Here is a 21,046-nt window from a genome sequence, read left to right as displayed (position 1 = left end):
ACCTGGAAATATTTCTTGTTGCAAAATGATCACTATTGGCCATTATATGTATACAAAGGAGTTGATGCAGACCCTGTGCTTGCCTCTTCATTCTATGAGCCCATGAGTACTGTGCTTGGTTGATTCAGTAGGCCATGTTCTTCTGGTGTCCTCCATCGGCTCTGCCTCCTACAACCCTTCTGCACCCTCCCCTCCCATGGAGTTAGACTCTTCATATAATGTCTGACTGTGAGTCTCTGCATCAGCTCCCACTTGCTGCCAGAAGACTTTCTGATGAGGACTGCACATGGCACTAATCTATAAGTATAACAGAAATCATTGGAAATCACTAGAAATCATATTGTTGTATTGTTTTTGTTTGTTTTTCTTCTCTTTTTAAAAAAAGTCCAGTTATGTTTGGTTCTACCCTAGATTTCTGGGCTATCCAGTTTCTGGTTCCTGGCCATCCAAGCAGTGTTGGGCATGGATTCCCTCTTGTGGGAGGGCTTCAAGTTAAATTAGACATAGGTTGGATGTTCACACAAGTTCTGCATCACCGTTGCCCCATCAAATCTTGCGGACAGTGCAGATTGTTGGTCAAAGGTTTTGTGTTTTGTTTGGTGTCCATCTTTCTCTTTCTATACCCATCAGACTACCTTCTCACACCAAAGAGACTAGAACATGGGGGTGAAAGCTCTGTGTGGGCACCACCTCAACGTCTCGTGTTCACTGAGCTGTGTGTATGCTGTACTTGGTAATTGAGCCAGACTGTCAGTTTACAAAAAGTAACCCCTCTCCAAGGGACCCCTTGGCAAACAACTGAATTGAAATGCAACCCAGTCCCACCATTGGAAGCCTTGCCTGGCTATAAGAGAATCTATATCCCCATTACAAGGAGTCCTCACTTGGGTCACACTCATAGATTCCAGAACATTTCTGGTATTCTAGGTTTCCATACCACTACAAATGTCCAACATCTTCAGCCTTCTCTCCCTTCACTCTCTCCTCCTGATCCATTTTATCTGCTACCTGACCCCTCACCCTTCAATCGCTACCTGTCTGCAGTCCAATTGCAAACTCTATTGTTTCCCTTTCCCAGGGAGACCCATATGTACCCTCCTTTCCTAGACTCCTCCTCTATACTTAACCTGGATGGATCTATATGAACTTATAAGTGAATGCATACCATATTTGTCATTCTGGGTCTGGGTTACCTCACTCAGGATGATTTTTTTTTTTTTAGTTCCATCCATTTGCCTGAAAATTTCATGAATTCATTATTTTAAACAGCTGAGAAACACTCTATTTTATTTATTCTTTCTTTTGTTGAGGAATATCTAGGTTGTTTTCTGGATATTATCTGGATATTATGAATAGAGCTGCACTGAACGTGGCTGAACAAGTGCCTTTGTGGTAAAACAGAGTGGTCTTTTTTGGTTGGGTGTGTGTTTTGTTCCTTGGCTTCAGTTTCCTCTGGATTTTCAGAAAGCATGATTGATATGTTTATAAAAAGATAAAGAGATACAAAATACGTTCTATGGGGGGTGGGAGGTGAAGTTGGGGGGAAGGAATGGCTCAGGTAGCCCACACCAGGGCATTCCTTCCCACTGAGGGACCATCCATATATAGAACAGAGTTAATTCAGGCAGGGACCATCCATATATAGAACAGAGTTAATTCAGGGCATGGGAAAGGGAGTTAAGAGGGTAGTAGAGGCAGAGAAAGGCAGAGAGAGTAAAGTAGAGGCCGGCCATAAGCACGTGGAAAGAGGGGAAAGGGAATGAGGAAGGGGAGAGCAAGAGAGAAGCAAGAGAAGAGTGGGAGGAAGGGGAAAGCAGCCCCTTTTATAGTGGGCCAGATCTACCTGGCTGTTGCCAGGTTACTGTGGGGTGGAGTTTAGACAGAATACTAACAGTGATTGTTGTACATTTCCAGTATTAGTTGCCTGCTCTGCTGTTGGCTTCACAGTGAATGCCTGCTGGTGTTGGGGTAGTGAGGACAGGAAGGGACAATTCCTTGGTTCCACAGGAAAAGTGGTCTGGGTAGAATGGAGGCTGCAGTTGGTGTTCTTTTGCAGAGTTTGGGAGGAGCCTGAAGTATTGGGGGGTGGGGGGGGTGTGGAGCAGAGAAAATGGAGAATCTCCACAGGCAACCTACCTTGTTTTCTGTCAGGAGTGGCCTGTGGTTGAGCAGGGAGAAGGGGTCTACATGAGTTGGGGACTGGGATATAGCAACCAGTAGGGGTGGGGAAAGACAGAGGGGATGGGCTGTAGGAGCCACAGGAGGCATGAGCAAAGGGCAGGGGAGGGAGAAAGGGGAGGGGAGGGGGAGGGGGAGAGGTGGGGTTTGGAAGGGCTGCAGCTGGTGTTCCATTCTAGTCCTAGGGAGGAGCCCAAGGGATTGGGTCTAGGAGAACAGATAGTGCCTCCTCCTCTTTTCATATGGCAGAATTGCCTCTATTCAGAGGCGCAGGGAAAGTGGTTTGAAATGTCAGGCAACTGTAGTGCAGACATGCTTTAAATGCTGTACTTCAATCTGCCTGACTGTAAATAAGAAAAATGGAAGAATAGAAAGTTGAGTGGAACAAAACTGAGACTTGCTATTTCCAGTAAAAGGTTTTCTTTATGAATCATATAAGAAGTTTTTTTTTTCATAATGGAAAGTGAAACAAATTGCTTTTGTCTGTTGAAGAGCTTTTTTTAAAAAAATAATTTTGAACTTTCCCCCACTTTTGAGTATTCATATGGATGAGAGCATTAAAGAAACTGACCAGAAAAGTAAATGCATTTGTTAAACCACCTGACAGTTACTATGGTAACACTGAATTTATTTGACATTTTGTGTTTCCATTGTTCTCTGTTGCTATAGTAATGAAACCTTGAATTCTGACACCACTCCGAATTCTATTAAAATAAAGCTCTCCTCATTCCCTAAGAAGAATGAAGGGCTGGGGTTATCAATGTACACGATATATTGGAATGCTGTTTACCACAAAAATATAGACTATAACATACATTTTGCTATACTTTAATCAAGTTGAAAAATGTGCTTAAAAAGTAAACAGATCTTTTTAAAATTCACAAATTAGACTAAATATTTTTACCATCTAAAATTAGCTTTCTCTGTAAACAAACGTGAAATATCTTTAAGTTATAAATTTAAAATAATTAAAATTTAACATCCTCTACTAACGTATAAACAGTAGAAAAAACGTTTTGGTTTTGTTTCAGGAAAAAACATGGGAAAAGCAGAGCCACAAAAATTAGTAAAAAAAAAAAATTACTTGAAGGTTTTCAGGGACTTTTTGTATTTAAAAAAAAACCCTATATGACTTACTTATCTGCTTTTGAACTCATGACTGAGAACCAGAATATTTTTTCTATCTAGTAAATTATCATCTAGACACATACTTTGATTATACATCTTTTAATGATATACATGTTCTAATAACTTGGAAGAAATTAGAATGAGAAAAATGAAGAAAGTGCGAAGTCTTTTACTGTATGTTTTTTGCCCTTTGGAAGTTTTAGATAAATCAAATGGTTCAATATAAAAATGCACACTACTAGAAGTGAGAGAACATGCCTTTCAGAAGAGAGCAGAGTGCCAGAGAGACAACTGTCTGCAGCTGGAGACATAGGTATCACAGGTTGATCACTAATAGACAAGGTGAAGGTCACCATTAATGATACCACCATGAGAACAGGATGAAAGATTATATGTAAAAGTATGATAATAAAATACTCTTCTAGTTTATCTTTTTATAAACTTAGAATTCTATCAAAACCAATTAATCACAAAATTCCCCACATTTGACTTTTGTTAGCTTTATTTAATTTTCAGGTTTTAGTATCTTGAACTTGCATGTCTATTCAGCTTGCTAACACACACACGCACGCTCGCACACACGCACGCATGCACGCACACACGCGGAGACAAGGTGGCTTCATCAGTCAATATCTGTGTAACAAAATGACAGAGGCTGGAAAGTCCAAGGTCAGTGTGTCAGGGTGCTGGCAGATACTGTGCCTTGGAAACTGTGTAGATGATTGTCTTCTAGCTAGGTCCCCATGTGGCAGAAAAGGAAAAGGAAAACATCAGATCTTCTTTTATTGGAGCCCTAACCCCACTTAAGAAGATTCCATTCTCATGACAAAATTACCTCCAAAGGCCTCATTTCCAAACACTTAGGATTAAGATTTCACAATATAAATATGGAAAGGACTGGAGTGGTCTACAACAAAAGTATAATATATCAAGTGGTAGAAAGACATGTTCAGGTGCTTGAGGAAAAAATAAAAATATGGATTTATTACTAAACCATTCAGTGCTTTTTCCCCCTACTTCTGTGTCTGTGTTGTCTTTCTACAGAAAAAAAAAATTAGCACATAGTTCTATAGTTAAGTAAATCAAAGAACCTTGTGAGCAATCCTATCTTTTTCCCTCAAGAATTGTAAACAGTTAAGTTGACAAAGGTGAGCTTTCTAGGTAAACTTGGGACCTTGCTGATATCTGTATTGTGTGTACTGGTCATAGCCTCTGTTACTTCCTACAAACAAAGAACTTGGGTAAAATACAAATAAGTAGCTTAACTTACAGATGTAGTATTGCTAGGACTTTCATAGACATTGGTAAAGAACTGTAGTAAAGGCAACAAACATCTACGATAATCCAGAATTTGCTAACCTGCTAAACATTCATTCACTGCAGTGAATTTTGGGGTGGGGACTTTTATTCCTGCTCTACAGGTGAGAGGTTTCTGGTGTTTATGGTGCTACTGAGGTAGTTCCTGGACAGCTTGCTCTACATAAAGGGGATTCTGCCTCAAAAATTCCTAAAAACCAAAATGTCTGTATCTTTCACAAAATGGCAAAAGTCAATTTTGTTCTCTTTAGGCAAGATTATAATAAAAATCTTGAAACTGATCATTGATCTTCAAAATCTATAGTTCATAAATACTTCATAGTTTATGAAAGTATTCTTCTAGAAATAAGCATTAAAGATTTGTTTATACATATTATTTTGTAATATATTTACATCTTTTTAAAAAATGTCTATTAAATTCCAGAAGCTTTGCTATCCACAAAAAAACAAAACAAAACAAAACCAAAAAACAAAAACAACAACAACAAAAGGCTTTAACTTAGCATCCTTTCTTGTCTGTCAGACTTATATTGGAGAGGTAAATTGAAGTAGCTGCGAAGTAACTGGATAGGAAGGGTTACGTTAGAAAATAATTTCCAAAGTGAATTCGGATCTTGGGAAAGCCTTCCTGCGTGGAAACACAGCAAGGCAAAGGCAGTCCCTAAGACATCAAAGAGTTCAGAAGAGCAGTGAAGAGCTGGGGGAAGCAAAAAGGGAGACCATGTTGAAAAAGCCTGAGAGAAAAGCAGGATTAGAATTTGTAAAAGCCTAAGGAGTTTGCACATTAGGAAGAATTTTCCCCGAGAAGCTGCCAGGCGTCTCAATTTGACTCTAACTTGAAGAGTGAAGAATAGGAGGATGGGTATTAGTGTTATTCAGGGAGAACTGAAGATTCCTGAAACGGAGGAAGTGGGAAACCAGGTTCAATAACAATGCCAATGGAGACAGCAGCCCCTTCAGGCTCTGAAGGGATAAAGGGGAGAACACTGGAGAAACCGTCCACAAGTCAAATGTTCCATTTGAGGTTAAGAATAAAAAACGATTTTTAGATTTAAAAACTGCAAAGGCAATGACAGAGGTCGAGGTCCACGGAGACAGCAGCTAGGTGAGTAGGAAAGGAGGACCCAAGGGTTTCCGTTTTTCCTTGGCCTAGTAATAGGTCGAGGTTCAAGGACAGGAGTGGAGTTTGGAGTCAGAGCTGCCAGTGCCCTAATCGGGCGGAGCAGCGAGGGAAGCCTGTAGCAAGGGACCAATCCTTTGCTACAGCACGCTTGATTGACAGGGCCACGTGGCAAAGAGTGAGCGCTGAACAGGAGGCGAATCACTGCGGGGCGGTGTCCAGGGCACTAACCCGGAACCGGTTTGGGACTCGATTCCCATTGTGAGGCCTGGCCTGAGGCGGGCTCTCAGGCAGAGTGGCAATCCCCCCTGGACAAATGGATTAGCTGTAACCTATGAGCAGCAGCCATCTCAGCCAATCGGAGAAGGCAGAAGTTGGTGGGCGGGGACTCCATGAAGCATCTCCTTTTCAGCACCCTCGGGGTGATCCAACGGAGGTGCCCTGGGGTCGCAGGTGAGTATTGGGTTGCAGCGGAGCAGTGGGGACTGGGGAGCTCGAGGGACCAGAGGAGATCTGGCAGGGTGGGTATCCATGGGGTGTCGCCTCTGTGAGTTTTGGCCTTGGCTTTGCAGAGCGCAGGTTCCCGAGGCTGGAGAAAAAAGTCCCACTCATAGTTGTCACCTGACTAGAGAGGAGAAGAAACCTGGGCCTCTGCAGACTGAGGGAAACCTAGGTAGGGCTATAGCTGACCTTTCGGAAAGGAATAATAATCCCCCAAGTTGCCTGGACTCCAGTCGGGCGCTGCACTATCCTGACCCCTCCCCCACCACAAACTCCAGGCTGTGGGATCCCCATCTTCCCAGAGGTCTTGACTGCACCCTCCCACCGTAGTACTTCTTAGTACTTGCGGGAGACCCTTAAGCAAACTTTAGTTGTGTTTACCACCTGAAGTTTTAAAGGAAGAAAAATATTTATCCTGTAATAATATTGGGGAAAAGGTAAGTCATTCTTTAAGTGAGATTGGAGTGAGGTAGGGGGTGGAAGGAAGTTTGTAGATCTGGAATGCTTTTCTTCTTAACTGGTTAGTGAATTTAATAGCTCTCTCTCTCCCTTCCCCCCCTTTCCCCTTTCCTCCTCTCTCCCTTCCTTCCTACCTTCCTTCCTTCTTTCCTTTCTTTCATTCTTTCTATCTTTTCCTTTTATTCTTTCCTTTTTTTAAAACCTAGATTTTACTGCTAGGTTTTTCTCAGATCTCTTAGTTCTATGTTAGACAAAAACCTAGAAAGTTCATTTAATCCTTAGCAGAGGAGATGCTCAGTTATAATTTACAGAAAATCATCGGTGGATATGTGAGTGCACTGCACAACATCTCTGTTGCTGAACAGTGAAGACTAATTGTGGAATGAAGGCCTCCACAACTTGGAGAGTTATTCTTCCTTTCCAAATGGTCAGGAAGTCCAGGAAAACAGCTGCTGTCCGTGGTTTGGCCACTGGGGTCTGAGATTTAGAGACTGACTGTCAAGTTCCTTACTGTTAAGAACAGGATGAAAACAATAAAGAGGAGGAAGTATCAGGCATCAAAAATGGCGTAATTGTACATTTTATGACCTGTTATATCCTTGGCACCACAAATGATGCCCTAAATGTAGGAGCTGAGTAAATACCTTTGATGGATTTATTTGGGAGTCTGTGACAGACAATCCAAAGCTCTCATACACAGCATCAAGGTCCTAAGAATGGTATAGAAAGATAGACACATTCATAATCAGCAAGTTTTTGCTCTTGTAAACACAACTAACAACTTTTACTTCTGACTGTACTGATGCTCAAACGTTCTATACGTACTGCCAAGGCTTCAGGAAAAGGCTTTCCCTGGATTAATCAAACACTGACCAGAGTAACAGAACTTCTAGAAAGATTCTCCATGTATATTCATACATATGTAAATTTACTAGAATGACTTACAGGCTGCAGTCTAGCTAATCCAACAGTGGCTGGCTATGAATGGAAAGTCCAAGAGTCCAGTTGCTCAATTTATGAGGCTGGACATCTCAGCTGCTCATCAGTATACACTGGAATCCCACAGAAGTAGACTCTAATGATAGTGAAGAAATGGACTAGTGAGGTGAGAGCAAGCAGGCACAGATCATAAGCTTCCTTCTTCCATGTCTCTACATAGGGTTTAAACAAGATGTGGCCCAGATTAAAGGTTGGATTTTCCCAGCTGAAATGACCTGGATTAAAGATGTACCTTTCTATCTTAAAGATCTGGATTAGAAGTAGATTTTCCTACATCACATTAAACAAAAATCACTCAGAGATGTACTCTCCATTATTGGTGTTTTAGGTAATCCCAGTTGTAGTCAGGTTGACAGCCAAGGATGCCCATCAACACAGGTTCTAATATCAAGTCCATTGAAGTTAAAAATACAGTGAAGTGTGTTTTATAAATGACAGTTCATTAGTTTAGCTTAGCTCAGTTGAAGACAAAGGGATGCCACTTTGTAAATTCCAAATATAGACAAAAGAACTTTTGGGAGGGGCAGGGAAGGCTATGCAGTTGGCAAGAACTACTGAGGAGTTAAGAACACGTAGGTTCTGGTCGGTTAAAAAGCCTGCTATTTTTGCCATTTAGCAGTAACATTAGAACAGTCCATTGAGTAAATGGATCCTGGATTTTGAATCTGAAGGTGTGTACTGTACAAAATTTTACTGTTAACAGCAGTCATTATTAGGGTTTGTTTTTTTTTTGTTTGTTTTTCGAAACAGGGTTTCTTTGTATAGCCTGGCTGTCCTGGAACTCACTCTGTAGACCAGGCTGGCCTCAAACTCAGAAATCCGCCTGACTCTGCCTCCCGAGTGCTGGGATTAAAGGCATGCACCACCACTGCCTGGCTAAAGTTTTATCTTGTATATATTATTTCAGTAATATATTTCTCTATATGGGAGGAAAGTTCCTTGAATTGAAAAAAGTATGACCTTTTACAGTTACATTTTTCTCTTTCAGTGCAATTTCTCAGGTATAGGGTTTAACTAATCCATCATTAAAGAGTGGCTGGTATTAGTTCTTAATCCAGTTTTTTTACTTTAGTTCCTGGGATGTTTCTCTTTGATTTCTGTCCTTCATAAGTCTATTGTTGTATATGACCCAAATTTTTATTTCCTTCTCAAAATCTTATTTGGATGCTGTTAAAGATTTCTGAGTCTGGAAACTCAATATAGTTTGTTTCTCTTCTAATAATCTTCATGTATTAGTGTTAATCATCCAGTAAAGACATAGTTATGTGCAGGTCCAAACTAAGGCATGAGAATGGTAGCTGGTACTTGTCGTGAGCTTATTGTATCTTAGTCATTGTAAGGTTCATTGGATTATCACTTTTAGTCCTTAAATCCCATGAGCAGTATCTTGGTCTCATTTATCAACTAGTAGACATGTATGTGAGGCTCATTTACTTGAGACCAAAGGGACAGTAAGTGACAGAACTGGCACACAAGCCTGTCTAGTAAAAACTATTCATAGCCTTCTGCTTCTGGACTTCAGTTCCCAGGACTGGCTTTACATAATACTGGTTTGAGATAATTTATTTATAAAAAAATACAATATACCTTGATAGGTTAAATGAGTTTTGTATCGACACAATATTTTGGGTATGCTCAGGTAAACTCCATTTTGATTCTTCTATGTACCTCTTATACATCTGATTGACTAGGTTATAAGCTATGTGATAGAAGGAATAATATATTCATGTTTATTTTTTCATGCCTCTAACAAAATAATTGAATTGATTACAATACAGATTGCTAGTATAAAACCGTATCAAAGACATCAGGGCCTAGGGACTTGGCTCATTCAGTAAATTGCCTGCTGCAGAAGCATGAAGACCTGAATTCTGTTCCTGATACCCATCTGTCTCAGAAAGTAAGGTAGAGAGTGTTGGAGGAAGGACTCAACATTCAAAGCCCCATGCATGGGTGTGTGAATGCACGTGCGTGCGTGTGTGTGTCTCACACGCCTGTGCATCTGCCCAAGAGCTATCTGGATTCGCAAATGAAAGACACACACACACACACACACTCACATTCAGGTGACTTGGGTATGAAGGCTTTCTGAGAATGTATTTGATTGTCAAGATAGAGGACAGACACCACGGATGTTGAGAGGATACACCAGAGAAATATGTAGTAATGGTGCTAAGACAGCGACTGGAACTACAGGAGCTGTACAGTTCAGTATATATCATATAGCTACAAGTTACTATTAAGCATAAAGATTATTAGTTCAAGTGGAGGTCTATCTGGGTTTAGATTAGAGATGTAACTCCGTGGTAGGGGACTTGGCTTTCACACACGAGGAAGTCTACATTCAATTCCCAGGACTGGCTTTACATAATGCTGGTTTGAGATAATTTACTTATTAAAAAAATCCAATATGCCTCGATAGCTTAAATGAGTTTTGTATCAAAACAATATTTTGGGTATACTCAGGTAAACTGTAATTTATTTTTACTGGTTTTCTTTTCTGATATGATGATCAGGAAGTTAAAAACTAAACATAAAGCTATGTAGTAGAATTTAGAGCAGTCTCACAGTGAGTGGTGCTATGCTTGTGTGCATATGTGCGCTCACATTTGCTGGAGGGGGTGAGTAGAAAATAATGATGTGCAGACAGGGCTCTGTAACAGGAAGAAAGGAAGAGTGGGGTGGGGTTAACTCATCTCTGTGGTGCTGTAGTAGGCCTCTGGCAGGGTTTTAAGCAGTTCATACTTGATGAATGAGCTTTTATTCAGTTTGACAATGGGTATTCCAGTCATCTCAACTAGTCAGAACTTCCATAGAGGTAGGGATAATGGTCAAAATACCTTCTCGTAAAATCATGGTTTTCAAAATAGCTATTTTAAAATCTGAGTTAGTTTAGCTTATACTTTTTGGGTTTCCAGTAAATAGGACTCTGAGTTGTTTCTTAAAAGTAGATGTGATCTCTGTATCATTCTGTTAGGCATTTTTCTTTCTGAAAGTAAACTGACTTTTTAATGTGCCGTTAGCCCTTTATTACAGAAGAGGCCTATCTTAATCATCTCTGAAAGGAAATCACCTAGTGTCTATAGACTCTGCATCATGCCTTGCTTTCTCTCCACTTTTTTTCTTTTTGGCTTGGTTTTTGCCTTTGAGATGGGGTTTTATTCTGTTGTCCAGGCTTGCCTTGAACTGCTGGACTTAGGTGATCCTTCTTCCTCAGTCTTTGATGGTGATTTGCTATAGACTTATATGCCTTATTTGTTAACCCCCTGTACATGTCTGTTTTCTTTGTGAAAAGCAGTGAGTACAAAATAAGATACCGTGTCACTTTAGCATGTACACTGGAAACGGGTCATTGTGGCTCATGCCTATAATCCCAGTATGTAGGCCAGCCTGGGCTATATATATAAATATTCAAAGCCAGACCTTCCCCCAAATAATGACAATAATTGTGGTGATAACAACTGTATTTTAAATACTTAGCGAAGTAAACAACTAATTTTACTACAATTTTTATGTTGATGACATTTACAGTGATTATTGAATACATAGGTTCATGTATTGTCTTAGCGTTTCTGTTACTGTGATAAAACACTATGATCAAAAAGGAAGTTGGGGAGGAAAGAGTTTATTCCGCTTAATGCTTCTATATCATAGTCCATCACTGGAGCAGGACAGGAATTCAAGCAGGGCTAGAGTCTGGAGACAGGAGCTGATGCAGAGGCCATGGAGGGGTCCTCCTCATAGTTTGCTCAGCCTGTCTACTTGTAGAACCCATGATCAGGGATGGCACCACATACAACAGGCTGTCCCCAACCCCAGTTGATTACTAATTTATCCTTACAGCTGAATCTCATAGAGGGATTTTTTCAACTGAGGCTCCTTTCTCTGATGACTCTAGCTGGTGTCAAGTTAAGACACAAAAGCAACCAGTACACATATAATTTGTAAAATTACACCTCAGTTTTTCACTTTACTACAACTACTGGAAAATTTTAAAACTCATATGTATCTCTTTGTATTCCTATAGGACAGTACTGCTCTAACACTTCAGTATACAAAGGTGTAGTCGGAGAAGCATAAACTTAGAAAACATAGTTTTGTGTAATAAAAATCCTTCATAACTTGATTTCTTACACCGTCTCCTGTTAGTGAAATAAAATGTGCTGTGGACTTCAGAACATTTTTGTGGCTGAAATAGAAATGCTTTACCAGTCTTAGAGCTAACAGTGGAGAGCTGCTGAGTTTGGAGAAAGTAACACATTTAGTGTTGACACAGGTTCACAATTGAGCTTTGGAATGTAAATGCAGAAACAAATCCATTTCCTTTTTTCACTTTATTTTTAAATGTTTATTAGTTTCTGTGAGAGTGCAGGACATGTTGCACATGGGTCAGAAGATAAATTATCGGAGTTAGCTCTCTCTACCATTATGTAGGTCTTAGGGATCATACTTTAGCTGTATTTGTGCAGCAAGTGATTTGATTTTACCCACTGAGTCATCTTGCTGGCCCATCCTTTTGCAGTTTTGTTCTTCTGCATTTACATTAATATCACAGTATTCTAAGGAATATCGACACACAAATATAAGAAATATTGCATGTGGCTTGGTGTTCCCTGTTATCGAATATTTGTATTTTAGGTCCTGCTTTTACCTTAAGAGATAAGTGTTTTTTTTTTAATGTTCCCCCTCAGCCCCCCCCCCAAAGGTGCTAAGTGGTGTGAGAACAATCACTGCTACAAAATTGTACATGTTTAATATCATTTCCTTTCTCATTTAATTTTTAAGGCTGATTTCTGGTTCTAGGTTTTTAAACTGTCTCTGATGACTTACTTAGCTGTTAGTAGAATCTGCCTGTGGGGTAGTAGAGCCTGTTTGCTGAAGAGCCATTTGTCACTCCAGGATTTTGACAAACTGCTTAAGTGTTGTATTATGTGGCTGGTCTTCACTTAGCCATAAGCCACTTTGTGACTGTATTGTCTTCAGTCACCTTGTTCTTGTAGATACAAGCTTTATGTGCAGAGCCTTCATTGCCGTTTTTCCTTGAATTGTCTTTTCTTTTTTCCCTTCAGATCTACTGATAACATTTAATTTTATATCATTTTTAAAAACCTCTTATTTGTTAAACACATGTATTGAAACATTGTCTTTGAAGCAGATGAGCTCTCTTCTATTTCCTTGGCGGTGTGACAAGTGGAAAAGGAAGAAGCAGTAAAAGTTGACTCCTTCATTTCACTCCCTCAAGAATCCTACAGTCAAGCATACTAAGTAGTAGTATATAGTGAGTTCAGCTTAATAACATATAAATCAACTCGTTCCAGTATTTTACATAGCAGATGAATACCCTATGGCTGGGAATGTAGTTCACTTGTTAGAGGACTCAGGAATAACCTATGAGGCCCTGGGTTGGACTTTACACACTGCATAAAACATGCTTGTAATCACGGAGCCTCAGAAGTGAAGAGGAAGAACCAAAGGTCAAAATCATCCTCAGCTATGTAGCTAGTTCAAGGCCAGCTGGATTACACGAGTAGCCACATTGTTTATTGTGGACAGATCTGGTCGTCTGTATATTCTAAATTACATGTTCTTTGCTCTTCTAAGCAACATTATCATTTTATAAGTGAATCATACATGGGGAGGTTAAGCGATTTAAGCCACAGTTAGGCAGGCTGATCCAGGATTCGTTTTCATTCCCTCACTCCTTGTGTCCTTTCTCCACAACCCCATCCCCATCCCACCCCAGTGCTGAAGGGCCTCGGGCCTTGCACATCCTAGGGCATTGCTCTGCCACTGAACTGCATTTTACTTTGAGAAGAAGGCCCACTTTGTATCCAGGCCTGAAATTTGGATTCTTCCTGCCTACCTCTGAGTGAATTCAGTCTCCGCACTTCCATTCATGCTGCAGAGCTAGTGTTTGCACCCAGGGGGTCTGACTCCAGAATCTGCTCGGAACAACAGCACATATTGTCTTTCAACGGTGTTCTACTTTAGAAATAGTCTTTCTTAAATTTCACTCATCAAAGGCTTTTATCTGACTGTAAAGGTACTATGGACATGCTGGCATTGATTGTACATTCTGATTCACTGGGCTTTAGTTATCATTACATATCTCTAGAAATGTGTGTTTTACAGACAGCCTGCTTGCAGTCCTCTTGGTTCTGCAGTCTTGGTTCTTTTACTGTGTATTTGTGAAGCTGACAAGAAGTTTTGCAAATTAATTTCTGTACTTCAGAACATTCCGTTCTTTCAGGCCTCTATTTCTTCAGAAAGTGGCTCTTTGGAAGATGTTCCTCAAAGATTGGCAGGAACTAAAAGATATGATAGACTTGTTTTTGGTGATGTTATTAAATATGCACAATTCATTAGAGATTCTTAGGAGCTAGAAAAAAATGCTGAACAAAGGTTATAAATTGTAACAAAATGCTTTGTTGTTAAATTTTAAAAATGAAGAACTAGCATTTAAAGGTAGTAACACTTTAAGAGTTGGCTCAAACAGTGGTAGACTTTCATATTTCCTGATTCATTTCAGCCTTGTATATTTGCTTTATTTTTGCTTCAGAAAGGGGTATATCCTTTGTGTTGTGAATTGATGCCGAAATATTTTCACGTAAATGAGCCCAGATTGTGAACTGTGTTTAGATAAACTGAGGGAGAATCAAATATTTGAGCTAGATGTTGTTATTGTTGTTTAGTAATACAGCTTACTGGTTGCAACATGTTGTGTGAGTTATAGGTTGATTGATTTTTTTTTTTTTATACTTTTCTCCTTTAGGTATCTCGCCAGCCTCCAGGACTAGATGATTGGAAACCTCTGTGATTTGAACTAAGACCAGCAAGGGTTGTCCCCTTGTCTTCTGTAGCACGCTCTTCACATTCTTTCCACAGCTCTTTTTGCCGATAAAACCTGCACTGAATTTTTAAAAATGAAGCAATTGAAAAGGAAAAGGAAAAGCAATTTTAGTGTTCAGGAAACTCAGACCCTTTTGAAAGAAATTACCAAGAGGAAGGAAGTCATTTTTTCCAAGCAGCTCAATACAACGATCAATGTGATGAAGCGAATGGCCTGGGAGGAGATTGCGCAGTGTGTGAATGCTGTCGGAGAAGGGGAGCAGAGGACAGGCACGGAGGTGAAGAGACGCTACCTGGACTGGCGAGCACTCATGAAAAGGAAGAGGATGAAGGCCAACATGAAGCTGGTTGGCTCTGGGTTTCCTCTGCCCACATCGGATCTAGATGACTCTCTCACTGAAGACATAGATGAAAAAATTGCGTTCCGAAATGATGCAAATTTTGACTGGCAGAATGTGGCAGATTTCCGAGATGCAGGTGGATCTTTAACAGAGGTCAAAGTGGAAGAGGAAGAAAGGGACCCGCAGAGCCCAGAAGTAAGTATTAGTTAACCTGTGACGCATGCTTTTTTTTTTTTTTTTACCAGTGACCCAGACATGCTGAGGAAGCTCACAGACAGAAACAGTCCTTTTGTTTTCTCCTGATGACCTTAATGCCTGTTCTGTCAGCTAAATGTAATCAATAATCTCAGGGATATATGTTAGTGACATTGGGTACTTTATATAATCTTAATAGTTCAGATTAAGTAGTTTTGTGGTCAGACCTAGAAAGCCATCAAGAAATATTGAGGCAGGTCTGGGGAGAAGGTTCAGTGTGTAAATGGCACATGGCCTGACATCCCTACAACTTCTGACTAAAGCTGAATGCTGTGGCATGCATCTGTAACCCCAACACTGCTATGACAGACCTAGGAGAATAGACCTAAAAGCTTCCAGTCCACTAGCTTCAAGCTTGCATCATGGTAAACAAGAAAAACCCTGCTTTGTACTGTGGCCCACATTCTCCTGCACTTATATATACATGTACACAAATAAGTAAGAAACGAAATAATAATAATTAAAAGGCCAATAGTGGAGCAAACCGATAATGACAAACGCAAATACTAAATGAGCATTTTTTTCTTTTCTGTCAGTTTGAGATTGAGGAGGAGGAAGAGATGCTGTCATCTGTCATACCAGATTCCAGGAGGGAAAACGAGCTCCCTGACTTCCCTCACATTGATGAGTTTTTCACCCTCAATTCCACACCGTCCAGACCCACCTATGATGAGCCCCATCTGCTCATGAACATAGAGAAACAGAAGCTGGAGCTGGAAAAACGCCGTCTGGATATTGAGGCAGAAAGGCTGCAGGTGGAGAAGGAGCGGCTGCAGATAGAGAAAGAGCGCCTGCGCCACCTGGACCTGGAGCACGAGCGCCTGCAGCTGGAGAAGGAGAGGCTGCAGATCGAGAGAGAGAAGTGGAGGCTGCAACTGGTCAGCACCGAGAAACCGGCCCTAGAGAACGAACTCGGCCAGGGGGAGAAGTCCATGCTGCAGCCACAGGACATCGAAGCAGAGAAGTTGAAACTCGAGCGAGAGCGCCTACAGCTGGAGAAAGATCGGCTGCAGTTTTTGAAGTTTGAATCGGAGAAGCTGCAGATAGAGAAGGAGCGCTTGCAGGTGGAGAAGGAGAGACTGAGGATTCAGAAGGAAGGGCATTTGCCTTGACTGTTCTTGGTCCTCTGCTTAGCAAACGTTTATGAACTGTAGCTTTCCCCATCAGTTCCTGTAAAGGTGGCTCTGGATCAGCTACCCCATAAGCACCCCTGTTTAATGTCAGTGTTTTTAGTAGGAAAAATAGGAATACATCGGTAGCTGTGTGCTTCAGTAGTGTATTATATAAACGCTCTGCCCAACATAAACAGAATAGCAGAGGATCTGCTAGACACTTCCTCATTAGTAATACTAAATAGAGTCCTGTCTTATTTGTGTACTCCAAGTTTACAATGATGTCTACAGTAAAGTTTCTATCCAGTGGTTCTCCAGTGGAGTTTGGGCTCCCAGAAGACATTTGGTATTGTGAGATGTTTTTTGGTGGTCAAAGTAAATGGGTGTAGGCTGCTACCAGCCTCAGTAGAGGCTACAGGTTCTGCTACATACCATGTTTAGCATAGTTGTCTTCACAGGAAAGAATTATCCAGTCCAAAATGTCATTAGTGTCAAGTTACAAAAACTGTACACTGGCCTAACTGTGTATCTTTATAGCGATGTTCTACAGTTTTAGAATATTAAAACTTCAGATATTTATGTGGTTAGATACTTAAATGGCCAAAACCATTTTAACTGTGAGACATTACTGTGTAGTATATTGAATATACAGAGTGGTGGAGATTGTAGGTCCTTTATTCGAGTGGTATTGTCTATCAGTAGACTGAGACCTAGAAACCTGGGACCATCTGAGATGGTTTAAAATGAGTCACTTTGAAAGGCAGTCGCCTTCAAGAATCAACACATGACTGGGAAGCTTTAGTTCCCCCTTCTTTGAATCTGTTGTCATAGTTTGAATACAGAACTTACCATCTCAGTCATGTACTAAAATGTCATGTAAGAGAATGTCAGAAGCTACCAGTGCCAAAATGGTAACAGTAGTCCATGATGTGGAGCCCAATGAATTGTTGATTGATTTTTAAGTGAAGAATAGGCATTTGAGATTGAGAGTTGGGGAAATGTCGTCTGCGTCAGTGAGAGTGGTATTGAAATGATAGTAGTAACTGTGTTATTATGGTTAGGGGAAATCTTCTTAACTTAAAATCTACAGGAGTCTGTGAAAAGATATCTTCTTACTCCAGAATCTGAAGTTCAGAGAAATCCTGCAGAAAGTAATGGCTGATACTTTATAGAGTGGTGTGTTTTTGTCTTTACCCCTTCAGGATAGCTAAACTTGGGGATTCTAAAAGCCAAGGGTGGACTTAGCCTGATGATTTGCCCACAGTGTACAAGTACTTGCTGATGCACAATGAAGTTGCAAACTGTTGCACGAATTCACTTTGTGTTTTCTGTTTTCTGGGGCTGATAGCTTTAATACAACACTTCTGTTGACACACTACCTTGATTCTGTATTCGTTCTTTGTTAATTTAAGAATGGCTAGAAACCATGATTGAATATAGGTATGCAAAGGGAAGTATACCTATGATTACTTATTCTGATTTTGACATAGTGTTATTTTTTTATAATTCTATTAAATACTTCTTCCTTAGAAATAAATTTTCCTGTCTGAAAGTTTATCATTCAAAGATACATGTTATTTAGCATGAGAGAAAAGCCTACTAGGAGTGGCTTAGGAAACCTAATATATGTGCTAGATTTTAAACTATACACCAAACATATGATTTATATCTACTCCCTCCTTTTAAATTGAAAATAATCAGTATATTTTGATCTTGGTTTCCCCTCCCCCTTCCCTTGATGCTCCCCACCTCCCCACGGATCCATTTGGTTTCTCTCCTTAGAGAACAGGCCAATAAAAAGACAAACCAGATTTTTAAAAAGCAAACAAACTGAAGAAAAAGAAAGTACACCAGAAACAAACATATATAGAGGTACACATATATGCAAATATATAGAACCTTTAAAAACAAAATTGGAAACCATAATAAAAAAAATAAGGAAAATATACAAATACAGCACTATGAGACAAAACATGCCCAACAATATCATTGAGTTTGTTTGGTGCTGGCCATCCACTGCTGGACGTAGGCCCTGCCCATAACTGTGGTTAGTATACCCTTCCATTGCAGAAGACCAATTCTTTCTTTGCTAGCAGTTATCAATTGGAGATAACTTCTTAGGGATGTGTTTCTCTCCCCTCTCAGAACTGAAGCCCCATTTGGTTTGGATCTGTGCAGGATGCATAGTTGGCCTGCTCCCAAATGAGTTCATATGTAGGGGAGGGATTTGATGGAGACATCCCATTTATGATGGAGTTTTCCAAAGTATCTCAGTCTCTGTCCATTGTCCATTTTGGGTCTCTGTATTTGTTCCCAGCTGCTGCCCAGGGAAGCATCTCTAATGATGAGTGAGCAAGGCCATCTGTGAGTACAGCAGAATGCTGTTAGGAGTCATTTTATTGTTACATTTCTTTTTATTTTAAGTTTTAGCTTTTTATTAATTTACATAATTAACACAATATAGTGTACATATCTGTTTATTCTAGTTTAAGAATCTTTTAAAAAAATTTTTATTGGATATTTATTTATATTTCAGATGTCATCCCCTTTCCCCATTTCCCCTCTCTAGAACCCCCCTATCCCATCCCCCCTCCTCTTTTATGCTTTAATACCATTTTAATTATACCCAAGTATTATGGTCAGTTGTAGGTTGAGGAACTAGCAGCCTATAAGTGCAAATAATTAAGGAACAAGCAAGACAGTAAACACAAATAGTCAAAGAACAAGCAAGGCAATAAACAAAGGTCCGTGAACACTACCATGATCATTGTTTCTAAAGGCTTATCCAGGATGACAAAAGTATCTGAGCCAACTTCTCTGTCCTAGCCCAAAGTCATTTTTCATGTCTGAAGCCTACTTCCTTGATCTAGCCTAAGATTTAAATTCCTGCCTGAAATTACTTCTTTCTTCTAGCCTAATATTTAGATTCCTGCCTGAAATTACTTCTTTGTTCTAGCATAATGTCAGATTCCTTCCTGAAGCCCATTTCCGTGTCCTTGGCCACTGTTATATTTCTGTCAAGCAGCCCATTTCCTTGTCCTTGGCCCATGTCAAATTCTTGCCAAACAGCCCCAAAAGCTCTCTGCCTCCTCCCCCCACTATTTTTTTAATTTCATAAACAAGACTGAGCCTGTCTTAGGTCATTCTGACAAGAATGCCATTTTTACCTGTCATGGAATATGCATTATCAAAAGCAATGCATTTATGTCTTAGGTTGGTAAGGTTCTGTGCAGAATCTTACCCGTCCTTGGCTTGCCAGCCTGTTAATTTAATTACTCTGTATGGGGGTCCATTTTCAGTTTCAAGCCATGTACTTTGGCTGCCAACATGTTGATGTTGTTAAAGACAAGCTGTAACATGGTGAGCAGGAATAAAAGTATTCCCAGGACAAAAAAGGCTAACATGATCAAGCTATATATGTCATTCTTGAAGCTTGACCAAAATAGAAATACTGACCTCAGGCCATGGGTAATTTTATCAGCAGTATCTGCCACTTCAACACTTAGCAGAGCAGCATTCTTGAAATTCATAAGCTCACTATGCAAAGTTAAAACATCCAGAGAAGTGTTAGAATTTAGCCAAATACACTGCAAGTGTCTTTAACCTTTTTCCTAATTATAATGACTACCAATGTAAATTTTAGAACTAACATGAATCCAATGATATTGCATGACACTCCTTATTCTTAAACTCTGAACCTCATTCCAATAATTTGAATAGGATAAAGAGCATCAATCTGTTGTTCGAAATGTCTATCTAAATCTTCTTGTATTTTCAACATATTAGTAACATTTTTGGCTAAATGATTAACAGAAGTAGCTGTCTTAACTCCTTGTGTCAAAGCAATTGCAGAAGCAGTGGTGTTAGCAGTTAATTAATTAATTAATTAAAGCTGTTATACCAGCAATAATCAAGCCCATTACCCTCTTGCTTCTGCTTATACTGTTACATTTCTTTAGCACAGTGGTTCACAACCTCCCTAATATTGTGACCCTTTAATATAGTTCCTTATGTTGTAGCAACCCCCAACCATAAAATTATTTTTTTTTACTTAACTAATTTTGCTACTGTTATTAATTGTAAATGTATTTGGTGATAGAAGTTTGTCAATGGAATCATGATGCACAGGTTGAGAATCACTGCTTTCACAGAACAGTAGTATTTGGGTTTCCCCTAGGTCCATGGCCTGCTTAGACTCAGGACCTTGGCCACCTGAGCCATGTCAGGTGTACCATCCCATGGATTAGGCCTATAATCCAATAAGATAGGGGTTGCTTACTTGTACCACTATTGCACCAGCATGTCATGCAGACAGGTCGCCATTGTAGATCACACCATTTGGAGCTGGATTTATGGTTAGCTTTCTTCTCTGGTAGTGGGCAGAGTACATTCCAGTATGGTGAACACTAATCAATAGAGGTGACGACTCTTGTGAGGCACCAGCTCTATATCTCAATGTTTAGAGAGATATGTAGTAAGGTGTTGTCATTAACAATAGGGCCTTACTGTCAGATTGTGGAGAGCTTTGAGTAGCCTTGAAAATAACCTGAATTGTTTAGGAATTCCCATGAGGCCCTTTTGGCCAACAACTCAATTATCTGTATCTAATTTCTAGCACTAGAGATTTAACTTGGTGGAGTTAGGGCTTTGTTTATCCTGTTACTTGGTGAGTCCATTTACATTCCATATCTATCTATCTATCTATCTATCTATCTATCTATCTATCTATCTATCTATATATATATACTTAAGAACTATAATAGATATCTATGTGACCTTCATATTGT

At 39.9% G+C, this 21,046-nt stretch overlaps 1 protein-coding gene across 1 annotated transcript; it reads left to right on the top strand.

Annotated features, from left to right (window-relative positions):
• Nucleotides 1-6,092: 6,092 nt before the first annotated feature.
• On the top strand, nt 6,093-17,811 carry Msantd4 (Myb/SANT DNA binding domain containing 4 with coiled-coils). The gene is made up of 3 exons (XM_028771351.1): nt 6,093-6,196; nt 14,475-15,087; nt 15,684-17,811. Exons 2-3 carry the CDS (start codon nt 14,626-14,628, stop codon nt 16,257-16,259), a joined length of 1,038 nt encoding a protein of 345 aa, XP_028627184.1. The 5' UTR covers nt 6,093-6,196; nt 14,475-14,625; the 3' UTR covers nt 16,260-17,811.
• The last annotated feature ends 3,235 nt before the right edge of the window (nt 17,812-21,046 follow it).

Source organism: Grammomys surdaster, unplaced genomic scaffold (genome assembly GCF_004785775.1).
Source record: "Grammomys surdaster isolate TR1022 unplaced genomic scaffold, NIH_TR_1.0 206, whole genome shotgun sequence".
NCBI lineage: Eukaryota > Metazoa > Chordata > Mammalia > Rodentia > Muridae > Grammomys > Grammomys surdaster.
This window is presented reverse-complemented; position numbering and strand designations above follow the sequence as displayed.

Coding starts and splice junctions, on each gene's coding strand:
- Msantd4 (XM_028771351.1), top strand. CDS start 14,626: ATGAAGCAATTGAAAAGGAAAAGGAAAAGCAATTTTAGTGTTCAGGAA. Junction 15,088..15,683: donor GGGACCCGCAGAGCCCAGAA/GTAAGTATTAGT, acceptor CTTTTCTGTCAG/TTTGAGATTGAGGAGGAGGA.